This window comes from Triturus cristatus, chromosome 3_2, assembly GCF_964204655.1.
Source record: "Triturus cristatus chromosome 3_2, aTriCri1.1, whole genome shotgun sequence".
Taxonomy (NCBI): Eukaryota; Metazoa; Chordata; class Amphibia; order Caudata; family Salamandridae; genus Triturus; species Triturus cristatus.
In genome coordinates this window covers 225,745,420-225,770,741 of record NC_140584.1, presented here as the reverse complement: position 1 = coordinate 225,770,741, position 25,322 = coordinate 225,745,420, and the positions used below count along the sequence as shown (strand labels likewise).

General features: G+C 49.2%; 1 protein-coding gene across 1 annotated transcript in view; it reads left to right on the top strand.

The window, feature by feature from the left end:
• The window catches only part of LOC146857060 (von Willebrand factor D and EGF domain-containing protein-like), a 1,714,722-nt gene that overhangs the window by 948,759 nt on the left and 740,641 nt on the right, over positions 1-25,322 (top strand). Inside the window, 1 exon segment of the mRNA XM_085647013.1 lies at positions 10,305-10,516. Coding sequence (XP_085503139.1) covers positions 10,305-10,516 — 212 coding nt within the window.

Here is a 25,322-nt window from a genome sequence, read left to right as displayed (position 1 = left end):
CACAGTCCAGCAGCAGGCGAGTGAAGATCAGGTAGAGCCCAATGGTCCTGGGGCTCAGGTCAGGGGGCAAGCTCAGTTCCAAGCCCTTGGAGATCGTTTTGGAAAAGCACAAGTCTTGAAAGTAAAAGTAAAGTGAAAGTCTTCAGCAACAGTTTCTCTTCTCTCCTTTGGCAGCAAGGTCACCACTGCAGGCCAATCCCCCAGGATAGGGACAGTCTTCCTCCTACAGCTTTCCCGGTGCCTCCTCCTCAGGCAGAGATTCTTCTTGGTCAAAAGCGGATCTAGTTTCTCAGGAGCAGGGCTCCTCCATTTATACAGCAAATCTTTTGTTCTCCCAGGCCAGGGGGGCCCTTGCCTAGTTCAGTCCGGTTTCTGAGCACTTTGTTTACGCGATGCAGGCTTCTTCTTTCAGAGTGCAGGGCAGAGTCATCAGACGCTCCACAGGGGGCGGAGCCGGCATTGAGGTAGCAGAGCACTGTCCTATTCAGAGCCTAGGAGCACTCCTCCCACCCATCTACCTGTCGATCGTCCTATTCATTACCAGGCTACCTAGCCTTGCCCATCTGGGTTCCCCCAGCCCTGTCACTCATACCAGCCAGACATCAGATACACATCACGCAGAGGCGGCTGAAAGGTTTAGGCAAGCAAAGGCCAACTTTCTAAAAGCGGCATTTGCAAACCCGGAATATTAAAATAAACCTTGCGAAAAGATGTACCTTATTATTCCGAGTTCAGGCATACTAAACTCGATCTTCTACCATGTTCCCTGGGTCGGTTAGGATCATAGGGTGTAATAATCCCGGCCGCCCATACTGGCCTATGAGAACAGGGTAGCCTTGCAGTAGTGAACAACAAGATGGCGGTAATTCACTACTAGGACATGCCACGCATTCAGGCTTGTCCTACCTTAGGCTTACAACGCACCCTGCCCGTGGGCCTACCAGAGGGGTGACTAACATGCAGCTAAGGGAAGGTTTTAGGGACTGGCAAGTGTGGGCACTTGCCGGTCAGCATGTCAGTACCAGACTGCACGCAGGTTCTGCGATGGCAGACCTCAGACATATTTTACCGGCCGCTTCTGTGGGTGGCACAACCAGTGCTGCAAGCCCACCAGCGGTGTTCGCATTTACATGCCCTGGCGCCCCCGGCGCCCTTTACTGGGGTCTGACAGTAAATCAAACAATCCAATCATGGAATCCAACCAACATATACAATTTACATAGGGAGCACTCGCACCGCGACACTGGTTGGCAGTGGCACAGGGCGCTGAGCGGCCAACACCATAAAAACACATGAGGCACAGCGAAAAAAAAGAGGAAGGGAGACTCACGCCAAGGTGCCAGGTCTAACACGTGTCCCCTCCAGCCGAAAAGTGGGGAGAACTACCCTACCCCAGGGAGTTCCTCATCACTAAGGCGGAAAAATCTGGACAGACCGTCAGCATTGGCGTGATCTGTACCAGGGCGATGTTCCACCGTGAAATCCATACCCTGTAGGGAAATGGACCACCTCAACAGCTTTGGATTCTCACCCCTCATATGCATCAACCATCTGAGGGGCCTGTGGTCCGTCTGAACCCGGAAGTGAGACCCAAACAAGTAGGGTCTTAGCTTCTTCAGCGCCCAGACCACAGCAAATGCCTCACGCTCAATAGCACTCCACCTTTGTTCCCGTGGAAGTAACCTCCTGCTAAGAAAGGCTACGGGTTGATCTAGGCCCTCCTCATTAATCTGTGAAAGAACAGCCCCCACACCATGCTCTGAAGCGTCTGTCTGAACGATAAACTCTTTGGAGAAGTTGGGAGCCAAGAGCACGGGCGCCGTGCACATAGCAGTTTTCAAGGCCTCAAAAGCTTTCTGACAGGTGTCAGTCCAAATCACTTTCCTGGGCTGCTTCTTCGAAGTCAGCGCTGTCAAGGGGGCAACCATGTTGCCATACCCCTTGACAAACCTCCTGTAGTACCCGGTGAGACCTAGGAAGGCTCTCACCTCCGTCTGGGTTTTGGGCGCCTCCCAATTCAGGATGGTTTCTATCTTGGGCTGAAGGGGTGCCACCTGGCCACTCCCAACTTGGTGTCCCAAGTACACCACGGAACCCTGCCCGATCTGGCACTTACTCGCCTTGATCGTGAGGCCTGCCTTGCGCAGCGCCATCAACACTTCCCAGAGGTGACGCAAGTGTTCCTCCCAAGTGGAGCTGAACACTGCGATGTCATCCAGGTAGGCTGCACTGAACGAATCCAGCCCAGCCAACACCTGGTTGACCAATCTCTGGAAGGTGGCAGGGGCATTCTTCATCCCAAATGGCATAACCCGGAACTGGTAGTGCCCATCTGGGGTGGAAAATGCTGACCTCTCTTTGGCCCCCTCGGTCAAGGCGATCTGCCAATACCCAGACGTTAAATCAAACGTGCTGAGGTAGTTGGCAGCCCCTAGCCGATCGATGAGCTCATCAGCTCTGGGGATGGGGTGTGCGTCGGTCCTAGTGACCGAATTGAGTCCTCTGTAGTCCACACAGAACCGGAGTTCGGGTGTGGCTCCCGGCGCTGCAGCCTTTGGGACCAAGACCACGGGGCTGGCCCAAGGACTGCTAGAAGACTCAATTACCCCGAGTGCAAACATCTTGGAGACCTCCTCCTTGATGCATGTCCTCACCCTGTCAGTCACCCTGTAGGCCTTGTGCCGCACAGGTGGACTATCCCCAGTGTCCACATCATGGACGCACCAATCAGTGACACCAGGGACCAGGGAAAACAGGTCAGAAAACTGTCCCAGCAACTGGCGACAATCATTCTGTTGCTCAGGGGTCAGGGTGGAAGAGAGGATGACACCATCCACTGACCCATCGTGCTCCTTGGCTGACAGGAGGTCAGGAAGAGGTTCTGTCTCCTCTTCCATTCCAGCATCTGTTGCCAAGAGTATGCCCACTTGGGACCTCTCCAAGTGGGGCTTGAGGCGGTTGACATGTAGGACCCTTAAGGGGTTCCTAGGAGACTTCAGGTCGACCACGTAGGTAACAGGACTCTTGCGCTCCACCACCTCAAAGGGACCGGTCCACTTATCCTGGAGCGCACACGGCTCCACGGGGGCCAAGACCCATACTTTCTGTCCAGGCTGAAGCTCTACCAGAGTGGCATTCTGGTCGTACCACCGCTTCATCTCCTCCTGGCTGGCTTCCAGATTTGCCTCAGCAAGTTGCCTGAATCGCCTAGTCTGATTCCTGAAGGCCAGCATGTAACTATATACATTCTGGGGAGGCTTCCTGGGAGATTGCTCCCAGCCTTCTTTGACCAGACTTAGAGGTCCTCTGACTGGGTGGCCATACAGAAGCTCAAAGGGACTGAACCCCAGAGACTTCTGCGGCACCTCACGGTAAGCGAAGAGAAGGCATGGTAAGAGGACGTCCCACTTACGCCTCATGGCTCCTTCTAGGCCCATTATCATGCCTTTGAGGGTTCGGTTGAATCTCTCAACCAACCCGTTTCCTTGGGGGTGGTAAGGGGTGGTGAACTTGGAGGTTACACCACACTCTTGCCAAAGAGATTTCATGTACTTGGACATGAAATTGGTACCTCGGTCAGACACCACTTCTAGAGGGAATCCCACTCGGGAGAAAATTCCCATCAGTGCCCGTCCCACCACGGGGGCCGTCACTGTCCTTAGAGGAATAGCTTCCGGGTACCGGGTGGCATGGTCCACCAGGACCAGGATGAACCTATTGCCCATCGCTGTCCTGGGGTCCAGTGGCCCTACAATGTCAATCCCCACTCGCTGGAATGGGGTACCGACCACAGGGAATGGCTGGAGTGGAGCCTTCTGCTTCCTTCCACTCTTTCCACTTGCCTGGCAAGTCTGGCATGTCCTGCAGTGAGTATCTGAACTCCTGCGCATTTGAGGCCAATAAAAGTGGGTGACAAGCCTTTCAAAGGTCTTGTCGTGCCCCAAATGCCCTGCCAATGGCACATCGTGAGCCAGCCCCAGTAGGAAGGCTCTGAAGTCCTGGGGTACCACCAGCGCACGGGCTGACCCAGGCTCAGCAACCTTAGGCTCTGTATATAGGAGGTCGTTCTCCCTGTAAACGAAATGCGATCCTGACTGATCACCTGCGGCCTGGTCTGCAGCCTGCTGCCGCATACCTACGAGAGAAGGGCACTCCTTCTGTGCCTTGCAAAAGTCCTCCCTGGTGGGACCCCCTTCCTGCTGCCAATGGGTCAGCTCCGGCAGGTCTCCCAGTTCAGCTATCTGCTCCCCTGTAGGCTCCAGGGCATCCCCCTCAAGGTCTGCTTCCTCCTGGACCGTGGGAACTTCAGGGGCCGGCTTCCCGCGCCCCTTGCTCCTTCTCTCTGAGGCCGGTTCCTGGGCCTCCCTCTCAGGCTCCAGGACCTCTTGAGTACCTCTACTGGCTGCCATGGACCGTGTGGTGACACACGCCCAATCCGGCATACCCAACATCTCCAGGTGAGCACTCCGCTCCACCTTAGCCCAAGGTGAGCTCTCCAAATCGTTCCCTAACAAACAGTCTACAGGCATGGCGGGCCTCACAGCTACCTGAAGAGTACCAGAGACCCCCCCCCACTCAAAGGGAACCTGAGCCACCTTGCAGTGTCTCTCTGTGTTGTCAGCGGCAACAACGGGATAGAATGCATTGGGGACCACCTGCTCCTGAGACACCAGGTGACACCTGACAGCTGTCACACTGGCTCCTGTATCTCTAAGAGCTTCCACTCTATGGCCATTTATGGTCACCCACTGCCTGTACTTCTTAGTGTTCTCAGGCAGCTGGGTTGGAGGGACCACTTCACGGTCTCCTAGCGAGACCAGGGACATCTCTGCGGGACCCCACCCACCTTGGACATCCCTCTCCTCCCCCAAGGCTACACTAGTCACCTGCCGGGATGGAGCACCAGTGGGTGCTGGTTTACCAAACAATGGACACTTTACATCAGAGGCAAAATGCCCCAAATTGTTACACCTGTAACATCTTACGGGCCCCTTTTGAACAGGAGGACCTGTCGGGGCCCCGGTCGGTTTCTGGGGTGGGGGAGGCTGAGAACCCTTCCCTTGGTTCCCTTGGGGACTATTTTGGGGCCCTTTTTGGAACTGCTTCTGTTTACCCCTGTCCCCCCCACTCTTCTGCTGGGGACCCTGCCCACCTTTGGCGGAATCTCCCACGGTACCCTTGTGGACCCTGGTACTGACCCAGCGGTCCGCCTCCTCAGCAAGCTTCCTAGGGTTAGTCAGCCTACTATCGATCAGGTGCTGGCGTAGCTCAGGAAAACAATTACTGGACAAGTGCTCCCATGCCATTAAATCAAGAAGCCCTTGATAATCATTCACCTTACTACCCTTTACCCAACCATCCAGTGCTCTGCAAAAGAAAGTCACATACTCCACATACGTACTATTGGGAATCTTAGTGCAACCCCTAAACCTCTGTCTATATAACTCAGGGGTCAACCCATACCTAGCCATCAATGCTTCCTTCATATGGGCATAAGAATTATGAACATCAGCAGGTAAATCTAACAGTGTGTCCCGCCCTTCACTCAGGAACCGTCCCCACAACCCCGCTCCCCAATCTTTCTCAGGGACCCGGTGGGAAGACATGGCTACCTCGTAGGCTCTGAACCACTGCCCGATGTCGTCATTCTTGAAGAACTCCTTCACTACATCCTTGGGAATATAAACTCTTGGTTCTGCCGGTACTGGCGGTGTGCTGCCACCAGAGGGATTAAGCTCCAAACTTTTTGCTTTCAGCTCCAGCTCCCTCAGCTTCATGTCATGCTCTAATTGTAGTTTCTTTTCTTCCATGGCTAGTCTTTGTTTTTCCATATCCATCTGCCCATGAAGTTTTGCCATCTCCACCTCGTGTGCCCGGGTTGCTGCCCTGTCTGCCAACTCTTCTGGCGACAGGCCTCGGCCAAACTCATGGACACTTTCTGGTGGAACCACTTCCACCTGATTCTCTGGTGCCTTTGACTCATACCAGGCCCTCAGCGCCTTCACGAATTGGGTCTTGTTTTTCAATCCAGTTTGGGCAATTCTGAACTTGGAGCAAAAACCTTTCAATTCTTCATTGCTATAATTCCGAAGTGCGCTTTCTTCCCAATCTATGTCCTCAAATCCAGAGATTATAGAAGCTGCCCTTCCGGCGGGAAGTGAACCAGGCATGGTTCTAACAACGGAGATTCTTGGCAAAACAAAAACAAATTCTAGACTTGTGGCTGTGTTACTGGTCTGCTCTCACTACGTGGTGATCAGTGGTTCACTATACGCAAACCGCAAATGCAAATCCGTAAATCCCACCGCTGCCACCAATGTTAGAAATGAGGGGGCTCTGGTTGACGCAGGTGTGAACCCACAACAAGCAGGGCCCCTTTACTTCTTGTCAGGGCGAAGGATGACTCCCCAGAATAACCCCTGCTCACCCTCTAGGTGCGTGGCGCGAGCAGTCTAGGCTAAGTCTCAGGCGTACACGGTTAAGCCAATGCAATTACACATACAGTAAACCCCTTGCATGCACCACAAACGGACACCAATCCGGAAGTATATAAAAATAAGCTTTTATGTAGATTCAGCAGATTCAAATACAAGGCCCAGTAACGTTGAACTGATGGGGCCACAATTCTTGGAAATACGGTCAAGTTCTCTTTGTTTTACGGAAAGTTCTTTAGGCGGGCACAAGGTAACTGTAGGCCTCAGCGCACTTCGTGCTGAGGCAGCGCCCAGGGAGCACACAGCAGATGACAGGGAAATAAGAACGTTGCGGACCCTGGATCCGATGCGAGCTCGCGGTCGAGTTCGTAAGTACAGTACCTTGTTTCTTGACGCAAAGGCGGGTGCGGGATTTCAGCGGCTCTTCGACAGAAGAGCGAGGCGGCGTCCGGGGCTCCCACACTTCACGAGGGTGTCTGATCTTCAGGCTCACGACAAGAGCGGGGTGTTGCAGGTGGCGGGTGAACAAAGCGGGGCAGCCGGGCACGCAGATACGTCCGGGCCGTCCGAGGCTTGGAGATGCTCACAAACGCCGATTCCGGCGGGAGGGTGAAGGTGCACAGCGAGCCTCCAACGAGCGAGGTGACGGGGCAGCCCAGCACAGCGTAGGGATAGCGGCTCCGATCGAGCGAGGCTCTTCCCAAGGCGGGGGCGGCTAAGCAGTCCTGGTCACGGCTCAAGGAGGGACTGGGGCACGAGGGTCACAGCTCCGGCGAGGGAAAGGACACCACAGTCCAGCAGCAGGCGAGTGAAGATCAGGTAGAGCCCAATGGTCCTGGGGCTCAGGTCAGGGGGCAAGCTCAGTTCCAAGCCCTTGGAGATCGTTTTGGAAAAGCACAAGTCTTGAAACTAAAAGTAAAGTGAAAGTCTTCAGCAACAGTTTCTCTTCTCTCCTTTGGCAGCAAGGTCACCACTGCAGGCCAATCCCCCAGGATAGGGACAGTCTTCCTCCTACAGCTTTCCCGGTGCCTCCTCCTCAGGCAGAGATTCTTCTTGGTCAAAAGCGGATCTAGTTTCTCAGGAGCAGGGCTCCTCCATTTATACAGCAAATCTTTTGTTCTCCCAGGCCAGGGGGGGCCTTGCCTAGTTCAGTCCGGTTTCTGAGCACTTTGTTTACGCGATGCAGGCTTCTTCTTTCAGAGTGCAGGGCAGAGTCATCAGACGCTCCACAGGGGGCGGAGCCGGCATTGAGGTAGCAGAGCACTGTCCTATTCAGAGCCTAGGAGCACTCCTCCCACCCATCTACCTGTCGATCGTCCTATTCATTACCAGGCTACCTAGCCCTGCCCATCTGGGTTCCCCCAACCCTGTCACTCATACCAGCCAGACATCAGATACACATCACGCAGAGGCGGCTGAAAGGTTTAGGCAAGCAAAGGCCAACTTTCTAAAAGCGGCATTTGCAAACCCGGAATATTAAAATAAACCTTGCGAAAAGATGTACCTTATTATTCCGAGTTCAGGCATACTAAACTCGATCTTCTACCATGTTCCCAGGGTCGGTTAGGATCATAGGGTGTAATAATCCCGGCCGCCCATACTGGCCTATGAGAACAGGGTAGCCTTGCAGTAGTGAACAACAAGATGGCGGTAATTCACTACTAGGACATGCCACGCATTCAGGCTTGTCCTACCTTAGGCTTACAACGCACCCTGCCCGTGGGCCTACCAGAGGGGGTGACTAACATGCAGCTAAGGGAAGGTTTTAGGGACTGGCAAGTGTGGGCACTTGCCGGTCAGCATGTCAGTACCAGACTGCACGCAGGTTCTGCGATGGCAGACCTCAGACATATTTTACCGGCCGCTTCTGTGGGTGGCACAACCAGTGCTGCAAGCCCACCAGCGGTGTTCGCATTTACATGCCCTGGCGCCCCCGGCGCCCTTTACTGGGGTCTGACAGTAAATCAAACAATCCAATCATGGAATCCAACCAACATATACAATTTACATAGGGAGCACTCGCACCGCGACACTGGTTGGCAGTGGCACAGCGCGCTGAGCGGCCAACACCATAAAAACACATGAGGCACAGCGAAAAAAAAGAGGAAGGGAGACTCACGCCAAGGTGCCAGGTCTAACACCCTCTAGTAATATTGACACCACCACTTCCTCCACCACATTGTATCCATCATAGCACCTCAATTTCAGACTGCCACAGCCACCAGGGAACCGTTGTTCCCTTCTGGTGTTGCGGTGATCAGGGGGCCGCAATATTCTGGCTGGGAGTTTCCTCTCTGCTGGCAGTGTCATGGAAGTTCCTCCTCCATAGACACCTGTGCCTCCTCGCAAGTGGATGCACACAGGGGGGAACACCTTGTGCCCCCACTGTGTGCATACACACCAGTTCCTCCAGTGCAACAGACTTTACAGTTCATGCTGTTCAGGATCTGTTTTTGGTGTTCCCATTGCGGTGCCCATTTTTACTGCACTGACGTAGGAACATTAAAAAAAAGCCCGCCAGACAGGAGGAAACTCCTAATATAGCGGGTGGTCTGACCATGGCTTTGGTAGTGCGGTGGCAGGGCAGACCTGGCGCGCACCGCCAAAGTAGTAATCAGGCCCCTAGTGACATCCAAGTCATAAAAAGAGCAGCTTCACATGTCCTGGGAAACCCGATATAACATGACTATATGTAGAAATTGAGTTAATTTCAGCAGATATCCCATAGACTGGTAGACTTTCTTAAAATGCCGGTTATTAGTGTGGTGCACCTTGTGTTAGCTATTCAAATTTCGCCGTTGCATAGTATTATTATACATACTTATTATTTTCTAATATCAAAGATTTTATATTGATTTGTACTCTGTTGGAGATATTCAGCTTTGAGTTAAAGCTGAAACTGAACGTTTCTTTTCCATATAGTGTCTGTATTTTTTCCTGCTGCGACCCACTTGTAAATAAGAGTCGGACTAAAGCTTATTTGAAAAGTATGAACATAGACTTGCACCCAGCAGGGAATGCTGGGAGCTGGCCAGCAGGTCAAAATGCTCCCGGTGAGGGCTACAGCTGCCGCTACAAACCCGCAAAGATAGCTTTCATTGGCTGCCAGTTCCCTGCACACGACTCGGTCTTACTTTTTTTTTAATGTCCTGCTACGCAAGGGGATAATTACCTTCTGTCACCACCGCAGCAGTCCCGCATCAGCTGTCTTTCGTCCTAGGCAAGCCTTTCTGTTGTGTTGAGTCAGGCCCTCGCGTTTCTTCGCTAACAGAAATGTCAGCTTTAGCACCCATTGAAAAGCAAGTATCTTCAATGGTGGTTAGAGCTGCTTTCATCCCCCTTTGTCGAAGTAGTGGTGGGGGTGGGATGGTCTCACAGTACGTCAGAAAAAACAGCACTGGCTTAAAATGAAAGAAAGCCTACCCTGGGCTGATGCTGTTGCAGTAGACAGGAGTTATTTGTCACACTGAAGACCAGTAAACTGAAATCACCACTTGCTGCTGATAGACTTGTTGTTCTTACATACCGGGCAATAACGGTTATTAATTGCCTTTGCCTTACTATGGGTCCTTACCCGTGCCTAAGGGCCCATTACAGCCATTATTGCCCGCTAGTGCGGGTGATAACACCGAATTAACATTAATTCCTTAAGCTTTGGACAGCACATTTTGTTTCTATTACAGACATTTCAACAGTATGCGTTCTCTAAAAGTGTGGACGTACGGGGATAAAAGGCGTTTTTATAAAAATGCGATGTCAGTGCAAACAAGTATTGTACACTTTTAATTAATCGTATACAAATATATGTAGTTCAGCGTTTACATGGTTTTAAAAAAAGTTTTTTTTTATTTCTACTATCTACTTTTGCAGATCATGTTCCCTTCCGGGGCATTTGTCAGAGCTGATGTTAGCGACTGGGGAATGAGCCTGACTGTGAGGGCGCCCAGCATTGACTTCAATGGAACCAGAGGTTTATGTGGCATATTTGATAACAAAGGTCATAACGACTTCCATAAGGCTGATGGGAGTCCATTAGTGTTACACAAAATGGAAAATCTTGAAGACTTCATTGAAGAGTGGAGGTAGGAAGCTTCACAATTTAATGTTAGATGTCCAATACAATATATGTAAATGTTTCTGAAGTTCTCATTTTCTGAATAAAAATGTTTAAAAGGCTTAATAATTGCAATTGCTTTTTGAATAAAATATTCACCCAAACGCATGGCATGGAAGGGGCCTTGTTAATCGCGGCTTGGATGAAGCAGCGCGCTCTTTAACCTGAAATTACTTTTTACATTTTAAAATACTAAAGTAATGACTGTTATAAAGATGATATTGCAGCATGAGTTTGAGACATCTCTGGCTTTGATGACACTATTGTAAGTAAAGGGGCCACATGCAATCAATACCGGTCATATATTCTCTGGGACAGATTTACAAGCCCTTTGCGTAATTTTTGCGCTGCAGGTGCGTCACTTTTTGTAACGCATAAGCAGCCTAAAAATGCGGCCCATTTACAATGTGACGCATCTAAGGAGATGCGTCACGTTGTAAAGCCCTGCATCACATTATACCTGCGTCAGGTACAATGGGGCAGATTTACAATAGCTGGTGCATCCCTGCATATTAGCAGGGATGCACCAGTTATTTTGCGTGACTCAAAAACCCCCTTGTGCCACCATGGATGCGCCGCATTTACAATGCAGCGCACCATGGCACAGGTTAGACAGATGCGTGACGCATCTGTCGCCATAAGGTGACGCAGTGCTGGAGTTGTGTCGCAAGCGCGACGCAACTCCAGCACTGCTCAGGGGTGCCCTATACCATTTATGCTGCATCACTCCTTACGCCTGCTTCAAGCAGGCATAAGGTTCTGACGCTGGGGGACGTAAAAGTGACTCAGTGAAATCTTGTAGATTTTACTGAGTCACTTTTACGAGGCTTCCTTGCGAGGGAACACCCACCCTGCATACATTATACCTGACGCAGGTAAAATGTAGCGCAGGGCTTTACAACGTGACGCATCTCACTAGATGCGTCACGTTGTAAATATGTCGCATAGTGGCACATTGTTTACGCCGCCGCTGCGTCACAAAAGTGACGCAACGGTGGCGTAAAACTGTCGCAAGGGGCTTGTAAATCTGCCCAAATGTATGCAGGGTGGGCGTTCCAACGTAAAAAAGCCTTGTAGAAGTGACGCACTTGAAATCTACAAGATTTGACTGCGCCACTTCTAGGACGCCACTGTGTCAAATTCTTATGCCTGCTTGAAGCAGGCGTAAGGAGTGACGCAGCACAATGAGGATACGCCTCCCCATGCATTGCTGGAGTTGTGTTGTGCTTGTGACACCACTCCAGCAACGCGTGACTTTTGCGTCAACAGATGCGTCAGAATTTCTGACACATCTGTCAATCCTTGAGCCATGGTGCCCCATATTTTAAATACGGCGCATCCATAGTGACGAAAGGGTTTCTCAGGGTGGCGCTGGGAAAGTGACAGATGCGTCACTTTCTGCCCTTCATTGTTTTTCGGTGAAAGGAATTCTTGAGAAATAATGACAAATTATGGGGCAGATTTACAAGTCTGCCGCACCACCAGAACATCACTTTTCGTGACGTACTGGTGGCGCAGGGGGCTCCTCCATATTTACAAGGAGAGGAAAATCCACCCTGCGTGACTTTTCCTCTCCTTGTAAATACGGCCCCTTCACACGCAGCACTTTGCGTTGAAGGGGCATTCCATGGGCGTTGCTGTGGGTGTTCCCACGCAACACCCATGGAACAAGACACATCTCCAGATTTATGAGAAATCGTAAATCTGGAGACTTGTCTGAATGCTACGCCACCCTAGTGGCATAGCCAGGCGCAACGAGGAGTTTTTTCCTCTTTCAATGCGTGCTGCATTCTACAGCACGCATTGAAAAAGGAAAATGCCTGTAGTGATTGTTTTTGTCCCGGAAGGTGCACCTTCCTGCACAAAAACAATCTCCCTATGACGCAGCCATCCTTGCACCATGGTGCAATGGTGCCTGCGCAACGCATGGCTGCAGCTTGTGCGCCAGCAGGGGGAAGCACAGAGATGCGACATACTCCTGTAAATATGTTGCATCCCTGTGCTTCGGAAGTGCCGCTTAGTTCCTATTCTAACATATTATTCCATAATCTGTGATACGTTACTTCAGTACAATTTTGAAGATATAACTAAGAAAAACTAGTGTTGAATCTGAAATGAAACGTAGGTATATAGAGGGTTGGCTGTTCCTAAAGCATAGCATAGAATTGTTATATTAGAAACCCTTCTAAATGTAGCCTATTTTAAAATTAACTTGGCTAGATCAAGGGATGAATTTCGTGTACCAAGTGCCCCAAACAGACGTGGGTCTTGCTACAGTAAGTTTTAAAAGATATTTGTGTAGCCTCAAATGGTGCTTTAAATGTATGTGCGTTCTTTTGATTTGTATCTGAAACCTTTCATGGGTTCCAAAATTAAAGGTAGAATAAAATGAAAGTGACCAGAGGCCAGTCGGAGTTTGCCAGATTCCAGTTGCTTTTTATCGCATCAGATAAATTAGGATACTGTGGGTACATTATATATCAGGTGCTATAACTAGCTTTCTATTACGAGTTTCTGGGTAATAGCACGTGGAGGTTGTTGGGTACCACACAAAAATATGTACTGTAAAAAACACTTACACCCTGTTAATTTCAGCATGGTTGATCTGTCAAAATATCATGAAGGGGAATATATTTGAGACATTTAATGCACTGGTAATTACCAGACGTGGAAAATAACACCCAACTCGTAATTTCAACCCCCACGCCAACAGGGGTTTACAAACGGATCAGAAAACATCAACCCATTCACAATCAGGGAATAATCAGGGAATAGGCACATAAAACTTGAAACTTGTCTAAAATTCTAAAGAAATATCACATTTTGCGTCATATCTCTTCTTTTACTTTTATTTTCATCATTTCACCATATAAAACAATAACTCAGTGCTCTCATATCTTAATAAAATACAAATCCCTAAGCATACACATCTTAAATAGTGAGTTTACACCGGAGATGATTTGTTAGTAAACTAGTCAGTATACAAACTACACACGATAGGTATAAATCCAAGTATCGCAAAGCTACTACTGAGACAAATTTAAGTAAAGACTAGCTCAGGAACCAGACTTGATGGTCGCAGGCACTGTGTTTCAAATTACACCCCACCTGTAAAAGATTTGCAAGTGCACAGTTCCATTAAAGGTATTAACACGCCCTCCTTAGTAAGTGAACCTCCTTTCACAGATTAACACACATTTGATAATATCAAGAGGAAGCTTAACATACTCCTTGTCTGCCAGATTTCATGCATATTTTCAAGTGGTGAAAAAGCTGTACGCAAATTAAAAAGGCTTCTCAATTGTCAAGACATGCAAAAGTGTACACTGTTTGACAACTGTCCACCTGCAGAACCTAGTGGCTTGTATCTGTGGATGCAGCGCATGGTTAAAGTCATGCTATGCACGCAGTACCTACTGGTTAAAAGGAAATGCATGGGCTTGGCCAGTTGGAGCACGGAGTATCACGCAGGCTCAAGGAGCTCTGCTCCACCGCGATCATACAGCATTCGAGTGCACCCCATAGTGGAAAGCAGGGACCCTAATGCACCCTTGATGTAAGGTGAACCACCAAGACAGTGCAGACATTGCTGCTCTGTCTCCCTGCAAATCTCCAGCACACGCCTCTGGAGATGCACCACAGTATGAGCCAATCCACCACCTTGATTCCTTGGATGCCGTGACTGCTCGGCCAAGTCGTTGTCACAGTCGACAGTGACAACCTTCCGGAATAGCTTGCCCTGAGCAATGACCTCAAGTGTCTACTTGGCCCGGGGGGGGGGGGGGGGGGGGGGGAGGGCATTTGAAGGTTAGTGACTTACGCTCATGTAGCGAGGGTCCCACGCAATGTGGACGCCGGCGACCCTGGGCCTCTGGTGGCCCTCTATTGGAAGGGAATGTCTGTGGGTCCCCTATCCCAGTTACCTGATTGTGTGGCCCCACTGGTGGAAATGACTGGACCGCAGACCGGCTCTGACAACATCCTTTACCACAAATGAGTTACAATGCATGCCATTACCCCACAATTTTTACGTAAAATCTTTTACAATGCAGTGCTTTACACTGCAAACCTTTTCAACGCATTCCTCAAAGTAACGTCCCGGTTGAGTTAAAATAGTACATTGCTTTGTAATGGTGAATGCGTTGTAATGGATTGTGTTGTATAGCCCTGCATTGTAAAAGATTTTGCAGAGTAAAAAATGCAGGATAATGGCATGCGTTGTAAACAGGTGTGGGGTAAAGTGTCATATTTGTACTGGGGGGGCCGGCCTTCGTTCTTGGGAGCCATCAAGGCAGTTAGGTCGCTTTGGGAACCAGAGCCCTGCTCACCTCCAGCCATCTTTAACTAGATGCCACTCTCCTGTGCCACCCCTGAGGGGACCACACCTGCACCATGGGTTCTCACTCCAGAAGTGCATACCCCAGGACCCTAGATGCCACAGTCATGTCCCCTCACGCTGGGTGCCACAGGTTTTGTAGTCCATCCTTGCTCACAGTCTACATCTTGAATAGAAGCAACTCACATGGCCATCCATGTTACTTCCTCCATGCTGAAGTGCAAATATACCAAAGACAGCATGGTACCAGAAATGTGGACATGCCAGGCAGCAGGTGATGGAACGCATAAACCACCAGACTCACCAGCGGAGGGCAAAGCAACCCCAGCCACTCTCCTCCTTGTAATTCTCTCTGAAATAGTATTTATTAATGCTAAATTTGAATTCTGCATCCAGGAGATGCAGAGAGAGGTTAGTGATGTGGGAGATTGGGTGTACCATTTAGAGCATACCTTTGATGCTCACACTGAAGATCAGGAGACACTCTGGATAAGGCTGTATGCCCTCGAGGAGCAAAACATCAACTTCCAGCTGAAACAGGAAGACCTCGAAAGTAAGAGCTGTTGAAACAACATGCAAATCAGAGGCATTCTGCGGGGGCTGAAGGTGAGGAGATATTGTGCTTTGTTAGAGATCTACTCCAGACTGTCAGAGGTGGCAACAGAGGTGACATAGCATTACCCCCCTCCTCAGACTAGACCGTGCCCATAGGGTTTCTCTGGCTGCCTTCACATAGGTCCCACCACTGAACACCCCGGTCCATGTCCACTTCTTCCAGGAGAAGGAGGGCATCATGGCTGTAGTGCAAGGCAAGGTGGATCTGATCTTCTGTGGTGCAATGATTCACCTATTTCAAGACCTAGCTCTTACCACATTGCGGAGAAGGAGAGAGTTTTGCCCAGTCACAGCAGCCCTGGCAGAGCGCAATTTCAGATACCAATGTGGCCATCCCTTTGGCCTTATCTTTCAAAGGGACACCCAGTGGAGGATGCGTTGTTTAATGCAAGAGGCCCCTCACTGCTGGAGTTCCTTCCTGGACCAGATGTCAGAGGTCCCAAAATGCAAAAAACAGCCAAATGACCCAGAGTTGTGCACCTCCATCAGCAAACACCAGCGCGCCACAACAGTCATGAAATAGCAGACGATATTTAGGCAGATATCATTTTGCAGCCGCTCCAGATGACACATTACTCAGAGTCTCAGGGGACATCCACCCCAGGAACTGTCTCCTCAAAGAATACCTGAACACCCACCCTATTCTGGTTCCACCACTTTGGGCACCTGATAGGGCACCTGAGAGCGCGGCTGCTGCGCTCTAGGGGCGTGATCTCAGAAACTCTTCACCTCCCCTCTTATTCACACCACAATGGCTGCTTCACTCCTCTGGAGCCCCTCCATCATAATTACTTTTCCTTCACTGGGTTTAGGACTTCCACCCACATTATTGACAAGGACGCTCCCCAGATGGGCCCGGTTGGCTGTACAGTTATTGAAGTGTTTCATTCTCTCTTTTTTTGTTTCTTTTCTCTTGTTTTTCTCCTAACCAGGGATGGGAACTATGGGGAAGGTGGATATTCACTGCTCAGTGATTCTAGGCATCTCTCAGACATGGACCTCTGCTCCCTTGAGCCTTAACACACCCTAACCCAGGGTAGACATTCCATCAACCGCTGCAACCAAACTACTCTCATTAAATGTGAGAACCCTCAACTCCCTAAATAAACGATGCCAAGTACCTGACACAGCATGACCACCAACATCATCCTCCTTCAGGAGAACCACTTACTGCAAGCAGACCAGCGCTGAATGCATCACAAATCCTTCCTCCTTCAGTATTGGGCATCCTTCATGACTAAAATGTTAATGGTGGTGGTGATGTGCAAGCCAGACGTAGGGATCACTGATGCCTTGGCGACGTGGGATGCTGGGAGGAGAGTTTTCAAAATTATCCTTTGCCTGACTTGCACCGCCCCCTCACCCTACTCAATATCTATGCTCCAGGTTTTCACAGGACACATTCCTACACACTACATTGCGAAAACACCTTCGAGGTGCCTCGGGGGATATTATTGTTGGGGGAATTTCAGTCTGGCCCGGGACCCTGATAGGTATAGGAACATGAACACCTTTCACTGCGCTGGGGCAATGTTGGCCCTCTTAAAGACAGAGATCATTGAATTAGGTCTTTTTGACGGATGGCGATACATTCACCCAGATTGCAGAGACTACTCACTCTACTCCCATGTACATTCCTCCTACTTGTGCATAGATTATATCCTGATTACACACTCACTCCTCCCCACACTATACTCTGTGAATATATCTGACATCTCAATTTTGGACCACACTCACATTGAGCTTTCATGGCTGTGAGACCTTCGCACTCCCAGACGCCTCAAACCCTACATTCTCAGGGAACTGGTAAACAAGCTGATATATGGCTAGCCATAACTAATTACTTTGATCATAAATCAACCCCGGAAATCTCTGACTATACCTGCTGGGACAATTTTAGGTTTACCATTCAGGACACTATCATAGGGATTGAGAGGGGAAGAGCCAGGGAAGCTAGATTGGTTGAGGACTCCTTAACACTGGAGATAAAAGACTTGGAGGCCCAAGACAAGCAACAACTCTCCAAACTCCTTAAACACAAACTGGTGGTGGTATAGTGTCAGCTGAAACTCCACAGGGCCAATGTTCCCCCTGCTTACAGTGGGCCAAAAATTCTATGAATAGAGAGATAAAATAGGCCCCCACTCTGCTTGCCATCTTCGAGTACAGTATGCTAGGTCACATTATACTCAGAGGGATAGAATGGAGTCAGGGGCCAGGGCGCTGAAGGAAAAGGATAAGCAAAATGTCTTTCGGACATTTTATCAGAAGCTTTACTCGCAGGACATAGTACAACCGGAGTCCATATGATGCTTCCTAGACTAATGTGAGTGGCTACCCATCCCCACCCATCATGTGGACCTTCTTGAAGCCTCATTGATGCAGCGAGCCTTGGCAAGTGATTAAGGCAATGCCCAGATGGCCTCTCTCTCTCTCTGTCTCTCTCTCTGTCTCTCTCTCTGTCTCTCTCTCTCTCTCTCTCTCTCTCTCTTGTTCTACAGAATCTTTCTGACTCCTCTACAGGACCATCCATGTGCCCTCTACAAACCTTTCTCAGCTAGTACAGGCTTAACGTCTACCATACATTACCCTGATCCGTAAATCTGATAAGTGTCAGACTGAATGTGCATCCTACAGGCCTACAGCACTTCTAAGTGCAGATGGCAAAATTTGCACAAATATTCTGGAGCTTTGCCTGGACCCTCTTCTCCCCTGCATGATAGAGCCAGACCAGGTGGGGTTCGTCTGCGACCGCTGGGGTGCTGACAACATTCATCGACTTGCCCACCAGATAAGAAAGGCACAAAAAAGGAAGACCCAAACTCTGCTCCAATACGTAGATATGGAGAACGCCTTTTCAAACTTTGATTCACCTGATAGAAAACGCACACAAAATGAAGATCCCAGTTCTGCTCCTATCGCTAGATGCAGAGAAAGCCTTTTCCAGCATTGACTGATCTGATAAAAAAGGCACACAAAAGGAAGATTACAGCTCTGCTCCTATTCCTAGATGCAGAGAAGGCCTTTGACCATATCAACTGGTTCTTCCTCACAGAAGGACTCCGCAAACTAAACCCGGGACAAATCTCTCTACCTCTAATGGCTAGGCTGCATAAATGTTATTAAAATGAACATCCTTTGCATGCCTTTGTATTTATTCTAAATGCTCCCTTTGCCAATTACTGCATGAGGCATAACTCTCCTACAAAACCACCTCTGGCCCTTTCTCTGGGCAGGTAAAGCATCATGCTTTCCAACCAGGTCTTAATGCTCCTTAGAAACAGGTGTGGGACTAGCATTCCCAATCTGCTGCAATATTACTTGATGGACCTCCTCCAATATCTCTCGGAGTTGGTGGTTCCATATGGACAGAGTGGCAGCATGGCATTTAGTGTGGGATCTAGCCTGTCTCCCATGTGCACCATCCAAGTGCATATGCAGCTACACAAACCAGGATGGTCCTAGACATCTGGAACCAGATAGCAGTTAAAAAGGCCTCACCACCTTCAATACTCTAAAACACTCATTGCCAGGAGCCTGGATTTCACAATAGCACTCCCCCTTCCCAATTTAGGAGAGGGTCGACTGCAGAATATTTTTAAAAATCTTTTCCAGGGCGTGCACATTAATCCAATTGAACAAAATATGAGCAGGAGTTCCAGATACCAAAAAGTCACGCTTCCAATAATACCAGCACAGACACTGGGCCCTCCACCTTATTAACTGTAGGACTGCCACAAGAAAACTCACACCCTTTGAAAAGTTGGTGAGGGTGTTCATAGGGATGATGGGGCTGATCTCGAGAACATACCAGGCCCACAGGACTACAAACCCTGAATGGTACACCAGCTGGGCAAGAGACTTAGAGAGAGACATATCCCAAAAGAATGGGGCATACTGTGTGCTGACATTCCTTAATTGTTGCACTGTGTCATTCAAAGAGAATGTGCAAACAAAGCAATGTTTCAATGGTATCTCACCCCTGTTAGTCTACAATGCATGTTTCCTGTGGCCTCGGATGCCTGTTGGACATGCAGAGATGACAGGGGCACCTCCCGCTGGTGGGACTGCACCCTCTTCCAGACATTCTGGAAGGAGATACTAGGACATTTTAAACCCACCTTAACTTACACCATTCCGGCTTACCCCTCCAAAATTCGGTTGGGGCTGAGACCAGCCATGCTGGAGGAGATGACAGGCTAGGATTGGACCCTCGTACATCACATAATGGGCAGTCAATCAATTGATCACTCTATATTGGAATAAAACAGAGCCCTCAATAGGTGTACTGTGGTTTCAGAGGATGTGACAGGTACTAGCATGGAACACATTACACAAAGCCTCCCAAACACGCAAAAGCCTTTCACTAAACTCTGGCAAGTCCTCACACATTTCATGTTGCACCTTGAATTCCGCTCCAATATTCCTCATCGGCTCAGGACCCTTCAACTCTTTGATGATAACGAGGGCTTCCTCTCATCTGCGACCCTCTGAAGCCACTGCCACTCCTTCTGTGCCCCCACAACTCCTAATGTCACTCTCTTCCATTGTTTTTTAATGGGCCCCCATCCTCCCATTCCCCCGCTGGTTGTGGGGCTCTCCCTATCTTCCCCTCTTGCTTGATTTGCGATAACCCCCTTGGGTGATTTAATTTCGGGGGTCTCTGTTGGGGGGGAGGTGGACTATCTCTGGGAACTACTGCAGCGGATGGGATGCATTATGTAGTGATAAGCAGGCCCTCTGTTGTATTCCTTTATCCTTTCCCGGTGCAAACACAATAAAAAGATTTATTTGAAAAAAAGCAAATGTCCTACATTTCATGCTTAGGAGGTGACTGGACTGTGTTGTTGGTATGGTAAAAGCCAGCTAAGCCATACAGTTACATCTAGTGTCTATGATCTACCACTTTTTCTAAAAGATCATTTATAGAGAGAATAATTTGCTACTAGGATTGTTAGAAATGGGATTTCTGGTTGGCTAGGGCTTGCGCCAAAGCCAGGCAGAAACCACCACTCTAGTCAGGGCTGGGGGGTTACATGCCAAAGATAACCCCTGCTCACCCCCTTGGAATCTTGGCACGAGCAGTCAGGCTTATCCCGGAGGCAATGTGTAAAGCGTTTGCGCACGCACCCAGCAACAACACCCAAGGCCCACCACAAAAGAAACTCCACACAAGGTTATATATAAAAATAGCCTTTATATTAAACCAAACACATTAGATAATAAATACACACTTTACAATGTGCCCCTGGCACGGGCAGAATTTACAGGGGAATTATCTACATGGGACAGGGCCTCATGGACCACTGTCAGGGATAAGCACTTTTAGAACTAGCACGTACAATCACTGTAGCACCACTTAGAAAATGTAGCACACAACCAGTAACCACTGGTAATAGGTAAGTACCACCTCCACAACCCTAACCACCTTAGGAAAATATTACCCAGGGGACCATGAACTCACTAGTATCACTAGACTAGGTAACACAACCTCCTAGGTATAAAAATACATCTAGAGGGATACACAAAGCATTGCATAACTCACATTTGGCAATAATGACAAATAGCGCACAGATCACTTAGACCTGTCCCCTAGGCCAACCTGACCTCTCAGGGGCTCAAACGCCCTTTGTCCAAAGTCAGGGCTGGACTGCGCACGCAGCGTAGGCAGCAGGGCACGAAGTGCTGGGCAGCTGTGGGGAATGAACTATGCCACACGTTGGAGCGCACTGGCGCTCTTGATTAATGATGTCCCCTTTGTTGGAGCCTTTCTGGCTCTTGAACAATAATGCTCCCTTCGTTGGAGCCTTTCGGGCTCTTGAACAATGATGCCCCCCTTCGTTGGAGCCTTTCGGGCTCTGGAATACTAATGTCCCCGACGTTGGAGCAGCCCTCTGGCAGGCGGGGCCGCTCGAGCACTGTGCCTCCTTAAGTCCCCCTCTGGGACTTCTTAACCGAGTGGCCCTGAGACTGAGGGCGCCCAACAATGCCCCAAGCCACACGGGGACTTGGAGCACACAATGCTGCCTTCCACCCGCGATCCGCCTCACTTACCGGGACGTCGCCTCGGGGACTCAGCTCCTCTGGAGGCGGCAATGCTCCGACGCTTCGGGGGCTGCAGGGCTCTCTCCTGACTCACGAGAGCCCCGTTCCGGCTTCCACTGTTTCCTCGGTCACGGCGTCTTGCTCCCAGGTGGCGGCCGGCACAAGAGAGCTCCCGCTCCTCGGGGGCTCTCTCTCCTCCTCTCAACGGCCTCCTTCAGCTTACCGGAGCGCGGGGTGGGCTCCCGTCGGCTTCCGGCTTGGTCTCCTTGGTCTCCTGCACCCGGGCCAACGCGGTGATGCACGAGGTCACTTCCTCCTTCTCTCCGTCACAGGAGCACGGGGTAGGCTCCCGTCCGCTTCCTGCTGTAAGTCCTGCCCACGTCCTCACCGAGGCTGCCTGGCTTCCTGTTACGGACCGGGCCGCAGCGGTGATTCTTCCTAATCCTTTCACCGAAGCGCGGGGTGGACTCCCGCCTTCGTTTCAAAGCTAGATACGATCACATAAGCGGGGTGGGCACCCGCCAACGAGCACCACAATGCGGGGTGGGCACCTGCCATAAAACATGGGCAAAAAGTGGGGGAATCCCTACGTCGGGGTTCCCTCGCCAATTATCGCGGCACAGCGCTGCTGGTCACAACGAAGGCGCTCCTCAGTCCAAACCACAGCGCTCCTCCAGACAAGGCAAGGTTCCTAGGAATAAAGGCGTTCAGGAGGCAGGGGGGCAAGGGCTGGGCCCAGGGGCCAGCTCACAGGGCCCTCCAGGCAGGGATGCAGTCCCCAGTGGCGGTCCCTCCTGGCAGGCACCCAGCAGCAGCAACAGGCCCCCCCCAGTTAGGATCAGCAGAGAACATTCTACATGGGGTCACAGGCCCTTTTTATGCACAGGTTACCTTTGTTTCTAGGTGCAAGGAAGGGGCGAACCAGATGCAACTGGTTCCTGAGCACTTTGTTTTGCTCAGCCCCTCTCCCTATTCACAGAACAGGCCAGGGTCATCAGTGGCACCACATGGGGCGGAGCCAGCATTGTGTGGGGAAAGCCCAAGCTGTTCTCCTCCCACCCATCTGGCTGCTGACCTCCCCATTCACCACTGGGTGACTCATCCTGACTCTGGGGATTCCCATGCCCATCAAATGACCTCAGCCAGCCAATCGCCAGACAAGGCACTCATCTCACACTGCACACAGAAATGGCAACTTCTAGAAGTGGCAGTTCTACACTAGGTACATTGACGCCGCATACATCATCGCGCAGCATTTCATCACACGAGTCCGCACATACCAAACTCGCACCTGCACTCCCCACGCATCAGGACCTACCAGGGACACATACATTCCCCCATGCATTCCTATGGGAGGGCAGGCCAACCTCACTACACGCACGCACTTTACCCTGGGACACAGTGGTAAAGTGCGCAGAAGCCAAAAATCACTAACATCAGGTCACAATAAAAAGCAAAAAGTTTAGAGGTGAACCTGCCAGAAGGGCCAAGTCCAACAAGGATGTACTGTGCTATCAGTAAAAGAAAAGAATGGATTTAGTGAGTCAACTGAGAATAGCATAATATATGTTTTGATCAAATAGGGAGTTTTTAATTTGACTGTTGAACTCCAGCTGGCTGACAACAGAACAAGGTTAGAAATTAAGAAATCTCCACATCCTGACAAAGATGTGTTGACAAAATTTGCTATCCTGTCAAGAGTACCTAAATTTGAGCTGGGCAATGAGATTATTAGAGAAAAACCATGGCATAAAAGGGACATATAGTTGAAACCAATTTCCCAAGAAATAGAATAGGGAATTTTTCATTATGTAACTTAGTGTAAAATGTGCAAAGACTTAGTTCTAATTCTCATTCACACCGAAAGCCATTGTAGATGTCAAATGTACATAGCCACAGGTACAACTTTCTTGATGCCATAAACTACCCTGGCAGCTGAGTTTTCAATGCACTTCAATCTAATAAGATGCTTAAATGTCAGACCTAGATAGGAAAAATGCAAGAGTCTAGCTCAAAATGTATCATTGAATTAACTGCCTTGATCTTGTAAGAAAAGCTTTAAAGTAAATGTTTATGGATGCCTGTTTGCTCATATGCAATAATGTAGTCAAAGCCATGTAAAGTTGGCCCTCGGAGCAAGGAGAATGGACCCAAAGCATGATTAACAGTCACTCTTGTATTAGTGCCCTCTGGGAACAGATGAAACCTGATTGCAGGAGACACAGGAGAAGGGAAATATGCATTTCAAAAATGTCATTTTAAGCGGCACTCTGGATAGAAATTAAAACCTATCAACAACTGAAATTCACAGGGGTTGGAATAAACTTTAGGTTGCTTAAACTTCCCAGAACACTGGCCATGATCTTCTACATGATGCTACAGATGACAACTCTAAAGACAACCTTAGCGACATCAAATAGTACATACCATTTGCATCATCAAAGATATTATTTAAGCCCAAAATGGTTGCTCTTTTTCTTATCAATAATTTTTCAGAATTTCAAGGGTACGTTACAAATGTTATGCATAGCAGTGGCATTGAGTGTAGGACCAGCCCCAAGAGTTCGCTGGGCATAGCTCTGGGTCAAGGGGTAGGATTCAGTGATTGCAGGGCCTAACAAACCCTTCATAAAGCAAGGGTTCAATTCCTAATGTCTAATTTTGACAGTTCCAACATTAAATCAATGTAGTGAAAGATGATTTTATTCTTATTGATTTGAAAATATTTTTTCTTTTCTGTTTGTCTGAGAACACCTCTTTTTAAGTGCATTATGCTGCAAATCTTCATTAAAAAAACTGCTCTCTCTTTCTTTTCCCTCCATCCTTCTTCTGCAAATTATGTAGCTGTCATTGTGCACTCACATATGGCATCACTTTGCCCTGTATTTTCTGACTAAAAATCAAAGGTAGGTGTTGATCTAGCACAGTAAGAGTCACTTGTGGCATAATGGTTAAGCACTTAGACTCTCACTCTAAATAAAAATAGTTAGATTCCTAGTTTCTCAATGGTGTGGTGTCTCCTGTAAGCACTGGTCAATTACAATGCGTTCCACTGTTGAACAAACATCTAGATGATTTCCTATTTATTTGGAAATTTTTCTTTTTACTTTGACTAAAAATACATCTTTTTAAGTAAATCCAGCCCTAAAGCTTTATACAAATGTATCTCTCTCTCTTCCCTCTCACTTTTAAGAATACCAGTTTCGTTCTTGGTGTCTCAATGTCATGTGGCTCCTCTAAGGTCTGCTCAATTACAAATAGTTTCAATGTTGAATGAATACAGTGGTAGGAGATTAGGGGTGGGCGGAATTTGCGAAATCCACTTTCGCAAATTATCGCAAAAATGTTAAAAATTATCGCAAACACGCGGAAATATCGCGAAGATGCGGAAGTTTTTTTCCCGTACGTTCGCGAGATTTTCTGCATGGTTGCGGCTCGCCAACTTACCCATGTGGTTGCTCGCTGGCGTGGCCATCTTGTTTTCAGTTGTCTCGCGGTGCATGATCGCGAGAAGAAAGACGTGATCGCGCGACGCATGACGTCACTGCGGGCGCGAACTGTCGCGAGACAGCGCAAATGGCTAAAAACAATACAACATCTCATGGAGAACGCGACCGGATCAAGAAAACTTGTCGGCGAACGCAGGGATTCAGGTAAGGCGATCGCGCGCGCGCGCGCGAGAATGTATTATTCTACAGCGCAAGCAAGAAACAAATTATCGCCAAGCTGCGGAATGCAGAAATTTTGACATTTTTGCGCTTTCCGCGGAACGCAAAAA